The sequence below is a fragment of the Euprymna scolopes genome, chromosome 14 (assembly GCF_053919585.1).
Source record: "Euprymna scolopes isolate OS-2025 chromosome 14, ASM5391958v1, whole genome shotgun sequence".
Taxonomy (NCBI): Eukaryota; Metazoa; Mollusca; class Cephalopoda; order Sepiida; family Sepiolidae; genus Euprymna; species Euprymna scolopes.
Window position 1 is genome coordinate 51,218,177 of NC_136495.1, and position 14,470 is coordinate 51,232,646.

General features: G+C 34.3%; 1 protein-coding gene across 2 annotated transcripts in view; it reads right to left on the reverse strand.

The window, feature by feature from the left end:
- The window catches only part of LOC145292997 (serine/threonine-protein kinase SMG1-like), a 245,574-nt gene that overhangs the window by 59,349 nt on the left and 171,755 nt on the right, over positions 1 to 14,470 (reverse strand). For both annotated transcript variants that reach the window (XM_080139251.1, XM_080139250.1), the window contains exons 51-56: positions 14,261 to 14,434; positions 10,735 to 10,834; positions 8,357 to 8,497; positions 2,539 to 2,643; positions 1,742 to 1,827; positions 727 to 956 (exon numbers count right to left, since the gene is read on the reverse strand). In XM_080139251.1, the coding sequence (XP_079995377.1) occupies positions 727 to 956; positions 1,742 to 1,827; positions 2,539 to 2,643; positions 8,357 to 8,497; positions 10,735 to 10,834; positions 14,261 to 14,434 (836 nt within the window). The remainder of the gene's footprint in view (positions 1 to 726; positions 957 to 1,741; positions 1,828 to 2,538; positions 2,644 to 8,356; positions 8,498 to 10,734; positions 10,835 to 14,260; positions 14,435 to 14,470) is intronic.

The following is a 14,470-nucleotide window of genomic DNA, read 5'->3' on the forward strand; positions in this document are numbered from 1 at the left end:
TTCCAGTTATTTAATGTTAAACTAAATCATTTTAGTAACAGATTTTTATGCTTTAAGCTGTTAATATTATCAAATATTTTTCAAGATATGTTTGTTTATTTTATAACATAACCAATTTCAGATTATTTATTGAAAAATCCTTTCAGTTTTGGTAACAGCTTTCTAAGCTTCAACTTAGTTTTTTCATGGGCCTATTTACTTGCTTCCACACAAGGACAGAATTAGACACAAAGCCAGTTTTTAATGTAGAGGAAAGCCAGCTCCCCAAAAGAGGGCACTCTGGATTCAGACAAAAATTTAAAATGACTCTAGAAGAATTTCTTCACTAACCGAGGACAGCAAAGATGAAGTGTAGTATCAGAGCTAATTAGGTGGAACCCTCACAGGTTTTACAATTCCATGTCAGAGTGTACCTGAGAGTAATGGTAACTAAGGCATGACTACCCATTCCACAAACCCCATCACCAAATGCAGTTTCATGTCATAAACAAGATAGATTCTATTTAACTCATAGATGTGTCCCCAGGAGGTGCTATGATGCCAAGTTAGAATGGCAACCAAGCAGTAACTTTTTACTTTTCAATGTTCCTAAATTGAAGCCTAACAGGCAGCAATTCCATAACATACCCAGAACAGATTCTATTTCACTACAAAAGGAAACATGGTAAATACAACTCCAGATCAGATGTAAAACGGAAACTCGTTTTAAATCTAAAATTTACTTACCTTGAATAAAAGTCTTGATTAAACATGTCGCTTGTTCCATGAGAATTTCCAGTTGAGGCGTGTCTGTCACCTCAAGACTTCGTCTGTCCATTAATTTTATAAGACGTGTATTTGTATTCGTGATTATGGTCTGTAGCTTCAACTCAATATTCAGTACAGGCTGGACTGCCACGGAACTGGTACACATTTTTCGATACACTTCATCAAATTCATCCACTATTTCTGAACATCTGAACAAAAGATAACATTTTCAGTTTGTTAGACATAAAATTTTTTAGAAAATGTGTCTCTTTGCAAAAAAATGATATCTTTACAATTTAAAAAAGAAAGTCAAAATATAGATCCATGGGGTTGAAATGGCTCATGTAGTAATATATATGTACATTTCTTAGCAGAAACACACATCCATGGATATCTTTCATGTACATAAAAGTTAAATAAAAATGCAACTTAATGCATGCATTTGTGTGCAAAGGAGCAAAAATTCTATTACTTAGATAAATTCCCTGCTATTATTATTAAAAAACAATAAAACTTAATTTCATATTTAAGTGATAAAAATCATATATATTCTCAGGTAAGGCTTTGTAGCTTAGTCGTAAAACATCAGACTGGTCAAAATCAAGCCATGCTGATGACTGCTGCTTGGCAAGAAACGTGCATTTATAGACAACTTTTATGCATGTAAAAAATGAAATATATATCATACACACAGTTACTGTTGATATTGGTGATCTGTGACACTTTGTTTATTAGTCTCTACAGCTTAATATTGAATATTTCAGAAGCCTAGTTTGTTTATATCAAAGCAAAAATATCTTTTTTTTTTCATTATGGAATTGATAATTTTCGCATGAAGCTATATCTTTACTCAGCCAAAGTTGAAATTCATATTTTTACCATTATTTCTGAATTTAAATTTAATTATATGAAAACTAATACTTCAAGACTAACTTTCAATATATTTTAAGTTATTTTGAAATAATTTACAGAAAACCAGATATAAAAAACTTACTTGTCAGATGTGAAATCCATTAACAAGCGTTGCAACCAGTTGAGGTAATGACTTGTTCGACTTTTCTCAGCAAAGACAAGTCCAAACTAAAATTTATAGAAAAGAAAAGTCAACTTTATGAAATATTTATTCTTACAAAACACATTACAAATACATTATATACTTGAATTACATGAAAAAAAAAAAACTTTGCAGAATCAGATTTTGAGATAAAACTTTATAACATTAATCAATAATTAAAAGGGGTTCATTTCAAGTGTTAAGATAAGTTCCTTTTACTTATTTTTTTTATTATACGTACACATTTCATGAAATTATATACAATTAACTGCTCTACATAATAGTTTTTCCTTCATCACATGCTGATGAATGAATGACACTTCTGCTCGTGTCTATGACAGCAGAGTGACAAAATAAAAATGCAGTTTGTTTATATAAAAAAAAAATATTTATTTTAAAGAAAGCTCAAAACATTTGAAATTACAGACATTGAGTTTGGAAATAAAAGCTACAAACACAAAACCTGAAATATATCAAAATGACAAATCGTAATAAATATATAAAATATTTTCCTTTTTGTTTCTCATTAAGAGATCACGAACATTAATTTAATTAAAACGATTATTCCGACCAAGACTTGATCATCTGAAAACAGCGGTCAGTGAAAACATTAATTCAAAAATTGCTCTAGTAGAATAATAACCTGCCTATTTTTTGTTTATTTTTTAAATGTTTTTATTTCCATAAGAAATCTGTACCTTAACATATATAAAAAAAATTGTAAAAACGTTACTTACATGCCCAATAATTGTAGCATAGGTATGCAATATATCCAATGTGGAACGCAAAACGCTGCGTTGATTCTGGAGGCAACCAATCAACTCATTTTCAAGTTGTTCGCACTAAAATTATAAAATTTATTTTTAAAATTAAAGATATTTTAAAAATTATATTTGAAATGTCAAATCTTGGAAAATAAAGCCAGCAAAAATATGAATCTACAGTTTTTAGACGAAGTAATTAAAACCTTGTTTTGTCATTAAAATCTAACCCTCATCATACAATGTTCGTAGATCAACAAAAATGTATTTTGAATAAATTTTAATGAAAAGTATTTAATTGTAGTCTATATGAGGTCGAACCACTGGGAGTCGACAGAACCACTCGGTGGTTGATCTTGTTTCCTGACTAGGGCAATGAATGCCGTTTTTCCCCACTCCCGACACATCCCATACCTTAAACTGGGCACTTGGGAGTGCTTGAATACCGTAATGCCAGTGCAAGCAAATTGGGTTGACCATCATCTGATGGGTTGAGGGTACCGGATAGACAGTTCCTGGCTGCTGTTCCCGACTGGTAGTACAGGAGCCCTAACCCTTTGGTAGAGCGGCTGCTCCATCAACAGTTGTATAATATCGGGATGTTTGTAGTGCCATGTCGCACATGGAAAGGGACCCTGCACTCATCCCCAGTGGGCTATCCTGAGGCCACAACCCTAGTAGATGGAAGGACAGCTGATAGTCTGCCTGTGTTGCATGTCTTGTATTCTGCATAACCACTTGCTCAGCACCCCTTACCTAAACTGAAACTCTTAAAAATAAAAATGACAGTACATTAAAAAATTATGCTAAAACCAGGCCAAAACTCAAACAAAACCAACCTGCCTTCTCCCTTGAGGCTCGCATTTACGAACATCCGTGAGCTTAGAACTAATTTAAATGATGTTGAAGCATTTCTCCTACCCCGGATATCTTAGCACTAAGTGAGACTAACCTACACTCCTCCATCTCCTCTAACTACTTTAACATGTCTGGATACCTCCCACTCTGCCGTAAGGACTGACAGACATATGCATGGGCTTGGAGTCTACATTCGAAACACCCTCCCCTTGACTAGAGAAACTAAACAAGAATCGGATGATCAAGCCTTTATGTTCTTTAGATTTAACATGCAACATAACATTAGCTACTTTTATTTTCTCTACCGCTCTCCCTCGACCCAGGACTGTACTCTAATAAACAAAGTTTCTGACAGCATAGATACAGCACTTTCCCTCGACACTAGCGCACAAGTGCATGTATTTGGTGACTTTAATGTCCACCACAGCAACTGGCTTGAATTTTCTACTTACACAGACACAGCTAGTACCACAACACGTAACTTCTCTATATCTCATTTCCTATCACAGATGGTTACATTTCCAACCAGTTTCCCAGACCAGCAAGAACAACATGCATCACTTCTAGATCTGTTTCTGACCACAGTTTCCGATGACTGTAACGAATGCCCACAGCCCTCTTGGGAACGCCGATCATGCAGTGGTAATGGTTGAAATCGCCCGAAAGTCTAGAGCCAAAACTGAAGAGCCACTGCTCAAAACAACGAGATATTATAAAAAGGCTGACTAGGAAGCCATCAGGAACCTCATCAGGGACGCTCCATGGCAAAATATCTTTTCACTTCCTGCTGAACATTGCGCAAATGAGACCACTGAATGGTTCAAAGCAGCAATTGCACACACAAATTCTATAGCAAACCCCACTTTCCCCAATGGTTCATTTCAACTTGTGAAGCTGCCATAGCGCAAAGGCAGCATGCGTACCGCAAATTTAACCGACATAAGTCCAGTTCAAACAGACAGAAGTACATAAAAGCCAGAAATAACTGTAAGAAAGAAATAGCGGCAGCTAAGAGAGAATTTACTGAAACCACCAAAAAACACATCGAAGCACAGAAATTAGAAACCCGAGACTTCTGGAAAATCTACAACAGTGTAGTAAATAATGGGCAATCAACAATTCCCCCACTAACCAACAATCATGAGGTTGTTTGCTCTGCAACTGAGAAGGCTAACATGTTTGCCAGACGGTTTGCCTCCAACTCCACACTGGACTCTGCTAACCACCCACTCCCTGACTTTCCTTTGTGGACAGAGGCCACACTAGATGATCTGAAAATCACTCCTGCTCAGGTGCATGCTATCATAAGAAAACTTGACACTGCAAAAGCATGTGGACCTGATCTCATCTCGGCTGTGCTATTAAAAAAGTGTGTCACCGAAGTAGCTCCAGTTCTCTCCAAACTCTACAACAAATGTCTTAATGAATCTTGCTTTCCTGCCTGCTGGAAAACTGCTTCTGTAGTGCCAGTTTTCAAGAATTCTGGCGAAAGACCTGACCCAGTAAATTATTGCCCCATTAGCCTCTTCCCACTTTTCACCAAAGCTCTAGTTCATCATCTTACAGATGCTAAACTTCTGACTGACCAACAATATGGATTTAGGCAAGCCCATTCCACAGCAAGCATCCTAACTGTAATCTCACAACGTATATACCAGTCACTGGACAAAGAAAGCGAGGGAGGGTAGAGCGGTAGCGCTAGATATATCTAAGGCTTTTGACAGGATATGGCATGAGGGTTTTCTCAAGAAAATCAGATCATACGGCATCGCTGGTAGAATACATAACATAATTAGATCCTTTTTAGATGAGAGAAAAATCCAGGTTGTCCTTGACGGTCGTACATCTAAACAATATGATATAAATGCAGGAGTGCCTCAGGGGTCTATCCTTAGACCTGTTATTCCTAATATTTATAAATGACCTCCCTGACAAAATTGTCTGTGAGATGGGTATGTATGCTGACAACACCACGCTCTATAACAGACACGACAGGAAAACAAATGAACACATATCTAAAGAAATGGCAGAAACACTAGAGGAAGACCTCTGATCCGTAGTGGAATGGGGACAAAAATGGATGGTCATCTTCAATGCTGCCAAGACTAAACTTGTTTCCTTCAATAATCACAAGAAACCTTCTCTGCTACCAATAGCAATGGCCAATGACTATCTGAAAGTACATCTTTTAAACTCCTCGGCCTAACGTTCACAGGAAACATAAGTTGGAACAATTACATTGAGAACATTGCCAGAACCGCTGCGAAGAAGGTGGGTTTTCTCTACCGTGCTAGAAAGCTATTAACGCCTAAAAGTATCCTATACCTCTATAAGGCCACCATTCACCCATGTATGGAGTATTGTTGTCATATTTGGGCTGGTGCATCTGCCACTAATCTCTCGCTCCTAGACAAGGTTCAATAGAGAGTTGCCAATCTGATAGGTCCTGAACTGTCAGCTAAACTTCAGCCTCTGTCACATCGACAAAATGTTGCATCCCTCTGCCTGTTCTACAACTACTTTCATGGTGAATGCTCTGATAAACTGCAAGCACTTGTGCCCCCTCGACAAACCCGACAAGCAGCTAAATCCTACCCCTTCACAGTAGAGATCCCTAGATGCAAGAAAGCCTTCTACTCCAGTAGTTTCTTCCCCAGAACAGCTAGACTTTGGAATTCCCTTCCGGATCCCTGCTTCCCCGACTGTATTGACATGCAAAAGTTCAAGTGTAACATGAACCGACATCTTGCTGCCCAACTTCCTAAACAGTACCCCTGATGCTTATGTCCCTGATAGTAGCCTCCTACAACAAAGTAGCAATGTGCCTTGTTTGGGATGAAAATGCAATAAAAAAAAAATTTTTTTAAATCCCATTTTTACATATTGTAAATAAGGAGTATGAGGTATTATACATCTTCAGAAAAAGGTACACCTACTACTATTATTCAACAAAACTAAACATTTTTTTTCTAATGACCATCACGTTTCTTCTCTGCAATAAATAGAAATACTAATCTCAATTCAAATTAAACATTTTAAAATAATTCTAAAATAGTTTTTAAAAAAAGACATTTTATTAATTTTTAATTAGTAAGATAATAAATTCTATTAAAAAATATTTGAACAATTATTGAAATAAATATGCAGTGCCAACCAGTTATCTATATTTCAATCAGAAAAATGCAGATTAAATAAGCATTTAAAATAGATTAATTACATTTTTTTTTCATTATTTACATTAGATTTAAATTTAAAAAACAAAAAATAATTTTTTTATAATTTTTTTTAAATTACAAATATCTGAACAATCATGATTTAAAGTAAATCTGTAATAGTAAAAAAAAAAAAAAAATCAATATTTTTTTATATATATTTTTAAAATTTAACATTTCTAAAATCATGAATCTACTATTATATAAAAGGAACTTTGTGTGTGTGAGAGCAAGAGAGAGAGAGAGAGTTCTCTATGGACTTCTAAACAGCTGGGCTGATATTTTGGAAATTTCACACAAATATACTTTATGTGACTGACAGTGTTTTTAGGTTTGTATTGAAATGTCAGTGATAAGTATCGATAATTGAAAAAATTTGATGAAAGAAAAAACAGCTGATTTTTCACTAAAGTTAACACCTGATACAATCTAACATCACAAGTGCATTTGAGAAGTTTTATTACTGCACATGCAAAAAGGCCAGGCATATAAAACCAACAGTAGATTCTTTGATATGACAGGGGCACATTCAGAATAAAAGTTTCTGTTTAGAACACAACTGAACCATAATACTTGACTTTCTATAAAATCAATAGTAAGTTCTCCACAATGCTATATAAACTAGAATGTATTGTGAACTAAGCCACTGATGAGGGGGCATATGAAGCTTCCTCTCAGTGCACAATGATGGGGTCTCAACTAGAGAAAGCAATCAATTGATTTGATTGAAAAATGTGTGATTTCACTAAATTTCAATGACAATAAAATATGAGAGGGTGAAACATGTTTTGATCCTCATTTAATTTAGGACAATGTTGGGTCTCTCTGCTAGTATTTTATATATGAATATACAACAAACAAAAATGGCATACCAATAAATATGGCTCCACATATCACATGGGATAATTTTTTATGGAGTTAGTTCAAAGAGAGAGAGGATTCAAACACTGCTTTCTTTGCCTATGAATTCACAATCGAGAAATTATTACTCGTGGTTTTTTTTAAATGACAATCATTAGTAATGGCAGGAATTTGAATTTTATATTACACAGGCTTTAGAAAAGTAATACGAATATTTTGATTTTTAGTGAAAACAAACAAGTAGTTTATTTATTTTTTATTAATATTAATAGAAGTTGGTAGACAGCTATTTTAAAGGCAATAAGTTATCTTATTTGTTAATGACGACTTGCATTTGAACTTGCTGCAACAGCATTCATCTGGATCAAATTAAGCCGTTTCTTCCCTGGCCTGTGCAACATCTCATATTACCTCCACTTGCACAAACATAATAATATTCATGTAAGCAATTCTAAAATAGAAAAGACACTTGTTTTCACTAAAACTATTACTTTTCTAATAAGGATGATTTAAATATTAAGAAACGTGATTTTAACTTCTTGAATGCTAAGTAATCAGTCGCACTTAAGAAACTTTCAAACATTAGGGAGGCAGAGTTGAGGCCTTTTAACGATTAAGAAACTAGGGCTGAGATCTTTCAAACATAAAGCAGTCAAACTTTTAAAAGAATCAACTTTGCCTCTAGCTATGTTATTCTCACAAACCTGAACACACAATCAGTTCTGAATTTTTATTTAACAACTTTTTAAAATTTTCATTAAGTCTCTATCCAAAATATAAATGTTATAAAACTTCTTGAAATAAAAAAAAATTATAAAAAGAATTAACTAAAATATTACATTAAAAAAGAAATTTGGAAGTACCTGTTGTACTATTTGTGCTTGTCCTGCAGCCTGCAAAAAATTTGTAGCAGCTGAAAAGCTTGGTGCCCCAAACTGAAGTGGTTTGGTCACTTCACTAAACATTTTCTGAAACATGGATCCTTGGACATTTTGGAAAACAAGCTGGAGAGAAAAAATAAAAAATATGGTTACTTGAAAATGGTCAGCTAGAAATATCCAGTTTTTACAACCTATTATTATTTTTGCTAAGATTTCCAAGAAAACAAAAAAAAAGCTGTCACCTAAAATTATACTTCATTACAGGAAAGAATAACATAATAGAAATATTAATCAAAATAATTAAAGTAAACAGTCTTACCATATGGTTTAGTCAAGATTTAAAAAAAAAAATTTTATTGCATTTTCACCCCAACAAGGCACAGTGCCACTTTGATGTTGGGGGCTACTATCTGGGACATAATTGCAGAGATACTATGTAGGGAGTTGAGCAGCAAGATGTCTGTTCACATTACACTTGAACTTCTGCATATCAGTACAGTCGGGGAAGCAGGAACCCAGAAGGGAATTCTAAAGTATAAAAGTTCTGAAGAACAAACTATTCGAGTAGAAGGTTTTCTGGCATCAGGGGATCTCTACTGTACCGGAGTGGGATTTTGCCACTTGTCGGGGGGAGGGGGGTACAAGGGCTTGTAGTTCATCGATCTACCATTAAAATACTTGTAAAACAGGTAGAGAGATGCAACATTTCATCAATGGGAGAAAGGCTGAAGCCTAGCTGACAGTTCGGGACCTATTAGGTTGGCGACTCTCTTTTGAACCCTGTCTAGGAGTGGGGGACTAGTAGCAGATGCACCAGTCCAAATGTGACAACAATACTCCATACATAGCCGAATGGTGGCCTTGTAGAGGTACAGAATACTTTCAGGCATAAGTAACTTTCTAGCATGATAGAGAGAGCCCATCTTCTTCACAGCAGCTGCAGCAATGCCCTTGATGTATCTGTTCCAACTCATGTTCCCTGTGAATGTTAAGTCGAGGAGTTTGAACAAAGTAGTTTCAGGTAATGTATCATTAGCCATAGCTATTGGTGGTTGAAAAGGTTTTTGTGATTATTGAAGGAAACAACCTTAGTTTGGGCAGTATTGAATGTTACCATCCATTTTTGACCCCATTTCACTATAGACTGGAGGTCTTCCTCTAGGATTTCCACTATTGCCTTAGATATGTGTTCATTCGTTTTCCCCTTGTGTCTGCCATAGAGCATGGTTGTCATCAGCAAATATACCCATCTCAGAGACAAAATTTAAAAAATTATATATATATATATATATATATATATACATACACACTGTATTGTTAATTGAAAGCTATGAATAACAATGTGAGATAGACTGAAGATGAAATGAAATTGATTGTTCATAGATCACAAACTGTTCAAAACTTGCTAAAAGGCCAGCCTATTTACAGTCAACAAAAAGAAAGAGGTGGCAACCCCATTTTGAAATTCTAGCAAAAAACTATATTATATATTTTACATAACACAGAATGAGACCCAAAAGTAAATTAGAACACCACTCATATACACATACACGCATGCATACAGAGTAATACAAAATATCTAGACAAGATTAGGTTTAAGGATCCTAAATTTTTATACTAGAATTACCCACATAGACATATTGTTTTAAATTTTCATTCATGTTTCTTTTTAAATCAATTTAACACTTCCAATCATTTTAACTCTTTAAATTTATAAATAATCAGTCAGAAGTGTTAAATCAGCAAACAGCCTGATAGAGGGATTGTTGATTATGTGACGCTGAAGAAACTGGCTACATAGTCTGCCTTGTGTATAAAGCTCAAAATAGGATTTTCACATTTTTTTTTTAGTTTACACAATTGCATTTGGATTTGAATATTTGAGTGATAGTAAATAAAAAATAATTCAATTTGTATTTATTGAATTTTTGGTGATGAAAAAAAAAAACATGCATTTAATCACTTCACTAAACACATCTCATAATTTTATTTATTTTAATTTATCTACAATGCAATTCTTTTTATCCCACTATTTTGAACAAGATACACAATACTTGATGCAAATTACATAATATTTATTATTTATTTTTAATGTTTAATTTGATACATTTATTTAAGATGAAAATTTTTACATATAAGTTAACATAAACAAAAAAATCTACAAATAGTTTAGTAAATAAAATGAATTATTTCTTAAAATTCAAAAGGCTTTATTTTTTCTCCCCCAAAATTACATTAAATTTTTTTTTGATAAATAGTACTTAATTTCAGTACTTTACTTTAGACAGTTTAATTTGATTACTTTTATTGAATTTAATTAAGCAAAAAAAGTCAATTTTAAAAGAAAAAGAAAATGTTACTTTGTGATTTGTGTGCCATTGAGTGAAATCTGCTATTTTCTCTTGTATTGTGGCCTGAACAGCATCCCTTGTATTCTTGACTGCAGCATAATCAGAATATCTAAAATAATAAAACATTCATTCAGAAATCATAAAACGAAAATCATTTAGTAACAACAATAGAGAACAAACATTAAGTAATATAGGTAGTACATACAGAAAGATAAATCTACACAATTTTCAAATCATTTGAAATACAGTTACAGTTTATAAAATTTTTAAATCATTCAAAATCCTCATTATTTCTAAAAATAAAAGTTAAAGGATCACTAACAACCAACACGAAACACATATCATACACAAGAATACCCTTTGTGTCTGTTTAAATATAACTCATTCTATTATTTCAGTTTAATAATATTAAATAACAATTAGGTTTCTCCTACATTGCACTTAATGTACATAAATTATAATCCAAGGGAATAACATTAAGGTGGTTAATGGGTAAAGAATAATGATAAATAACAAAATTAACATGTTTATGATGTTGCATGCTCAAGAAAGAGGAAGCCAACTCAACTCAACCAGAGTGGATATAAGTACAAATAAGATTATAACTTCATACTCGCATACTTTAAATATAACTTCATCGTCATTATAATATCCACATGTGCTAAGCAATATTCTTTTTCATGTTTTTGTTCAATTAGGATTTGTTTTACTGCACATCAACTGTATAAACCATTTTGTGCCATACAATGTATTTTTAAAATAATCATAAGCTCTGAAAAAATATTTAATTGTATCTTTCGTTTCTGCTAGTGCAATGTTGTCAGGTGGGGGGATATATATGAGTATATATTATCGTGTCATTATACTTGATCATCTACATATGAAGGTGTCTACTTATCTAGTGATTGTCTAAATAGAACATATAACAATTTAACAAAGACAAATAACAGTCTCTTAGGGTTTTACATCGGTCAATGGGGAAACATACTTGGTCCATCTTTGGTTTTCATTTGATGAACCCTCGGAAAAACTACAAATGAAGTTTCACATGACCCGAAGCCTTGGTGGTACTTACAGCAGCTTTATTCGGGATGTTTCTCCCCATTGGAAAGCTGCAAAGCTGGTCCTAGATCTTTACTATCAACACCCCCCCACTTTTTTTACATAGACATCCCCACTTATGAGGGCCAAGAGGCCACTCGAGGATAATGGTTAAAGAGTGTACAGTAGAAATTGGACAATATAGTAACCGTTAGTAATGGAGATTCGGTAAATTTGTTAACTTATATGGAACGGCTCATCAAAAACTTGTTTACGTTAGACTTGAAGACAACCATATTGTAGTCAGCTGGAAAGCAGAAAAACGGAAGACAATTCCATAGTCGTGCAGTTCTAAGAAAGAAGCTTTGTTCATGGAATCTACGTTTAGGTTTAGGCACAGATAAAGAGTGGAGGAAACTAGTGATAGTGTTTTTGCTAGATGGGTGTTTCTTGTGAAAGTTTGGCGAGGGGGGACCATAGAATGGAGCTCAGTCGAGCACTTGCCATGAAAATAACGATAAAGCAGAGACAAACTCGCAACATCTCTTCTGTGAGATAGAGGTTGCAGAGAAGAGAAAAGGATATCTCCTATGAGGCTACGAAGTCTATTTTGAACTCTATCAAGGCAGGATAAGTCCTTTCTTGCAGCTCCTGCCCAGATGTGGCAGCAGTACTCCACCCTTGGACGTACCTGGCTCTTATATAGATAGAGAATTGCATCAGCAGTGAGATATCTACTGGATCGATAGAAGAATCCCACTATTTTTCCAGTGGCCTTGGCAACGGATTTTATGTATATGTTCCATTTAAGATCAGGAGTAAAGGTCAAACCCAGAAGCTTGTCAAAACATGAGGCCTCCTCAAGACAAGAGCCATTCATTTTAATTGATGTCAGATGGGGATCAGAGCGTTGATGATGTAAAGAGAAAAGCTTGGTTTTAGATGCATTAAAAGTAACAAGCCACCTCTTTCCCCATTGTACCACTTGCTCAAGATCAAAGGAGAGAGAATCAGAGAGAACTTGGTCGTTTACGGTCTTAGATATGCTACCATAGATAGTAGTGTCATCAGCATAGATGTGATTTGGAAGATCATTAATATAGATCAGGAAAAGAGTAGGGCCCAGGATGGACCCCTGAGGGACTTCAGCTTCTGATTTCTGCCCATCAACCACTACTCTTATGGACCTATCAGAGAGAAATGATTTAATAATTGAGAAGACATTTCCAGCTATACCATAGCTGGAGATCTTGTGAAGTAAACCTTTATGCCATACTCAATCAAAGGCCTTTGATATGTCAAAAGCAATTGCCCTAGAAATGTAGCCTCCGTCGAGATTCGCTAATTCTATCAGATATAACTGTAAGCACATCTGCTGTAGATCTAGCAGAACGGAACCCATATTGCATGTCACTAAGAAGGTTATTTTTGCTAAGATGGTTGATTACTTCTCTATTTAACACAGATTCCAGCAACTTACTCATGATGCACAGGAGACTTATTGGTCTGTACTGTGAGAGAGATGACCGATCACCTGAATTCTTAAATACGGGGCATACTGATGAGATTTTCCAGGGTGACAGGAAACAATTCTCCTTAAGACGTTTAAACAGTTTTGTAAGGATGGGCGCAAGTTCTGGTTGAATTCTTTTGAGTACTATAATTGGAATACCGTCAGGGCCGGTTGTTTTACTTGAATCAAAGTTTTTGATTAGCTTGGCAACATCACGTACAGATATTTGTATATCACATAGCATGTTTTCTGATACAGGAGGAAATATTGGAGATTGGCAGCCTTGGTCGCAAAGGTTAGAATTACCAACTGAGTCTACTAAGTCCGACTCCCAACTCTCCATTAACTGATACATGTATTTTTAAACTATCCTATTACGTCAGTTTATGTTCTAACATTTTTTTCACTAAGTTAACATTTTTGTTTTTACTAGTTATGAAAACTAACATTCCTTTCTATTAAAACATTTTAAAATGAATAATTTTATCTGTAAATATTTATTTTGCTTAGATAACATTGTTTTTGACATTTTATTCTTATCAATATTAATAACGATCATAAAAATAATAATAATCATCAACCAGCACACCTTTTGGCATGACCCAACCAATATCTAACACTAGGTTGGAAGTGAGTTACTCTTTTCAGATTGCCTACATCTAAAATAATAAACAATGTGCTGAGGTTTATTATGTGATAGTATTTTTTGTGGTTATTCATGTATTTTGTATGTTGATAGGCATACACTTTGTAAGGGAATATTTTGCATATTGTTTGCCATTTCTTTTTTGACCAATATAACCTTTGACCTTCTTCAGGAGCATTTTTTCCAAATTTGGTAACTTTCTGTGTAAATTTTTGACTTTCTATCAAAAAAATAACCTTTTATTTTCCTGAATGAAATGAGTTGTTTTATTGCAAAGTTTACCTTATTTATTGAAAGCTTGTGATATATATTTTGTAAATTGAAATGAAACGAACCTGTCACTCAGCGTGTAGAGAGCATGTTGTTTATTCATCAATGCTTCATCCAACAGTGACTGCAAGTCTTCTAAATTGGTTAATTTTGATTCCAAACGTTGAAATTCATCTGTCTGCACCGTCCAATCTTGCATGATAGTTTGCAACAATGGAAGTGCAGTTAACATGTCTTCCCTACAAGACAATAGAAATTGGAAAAAAACAAACATT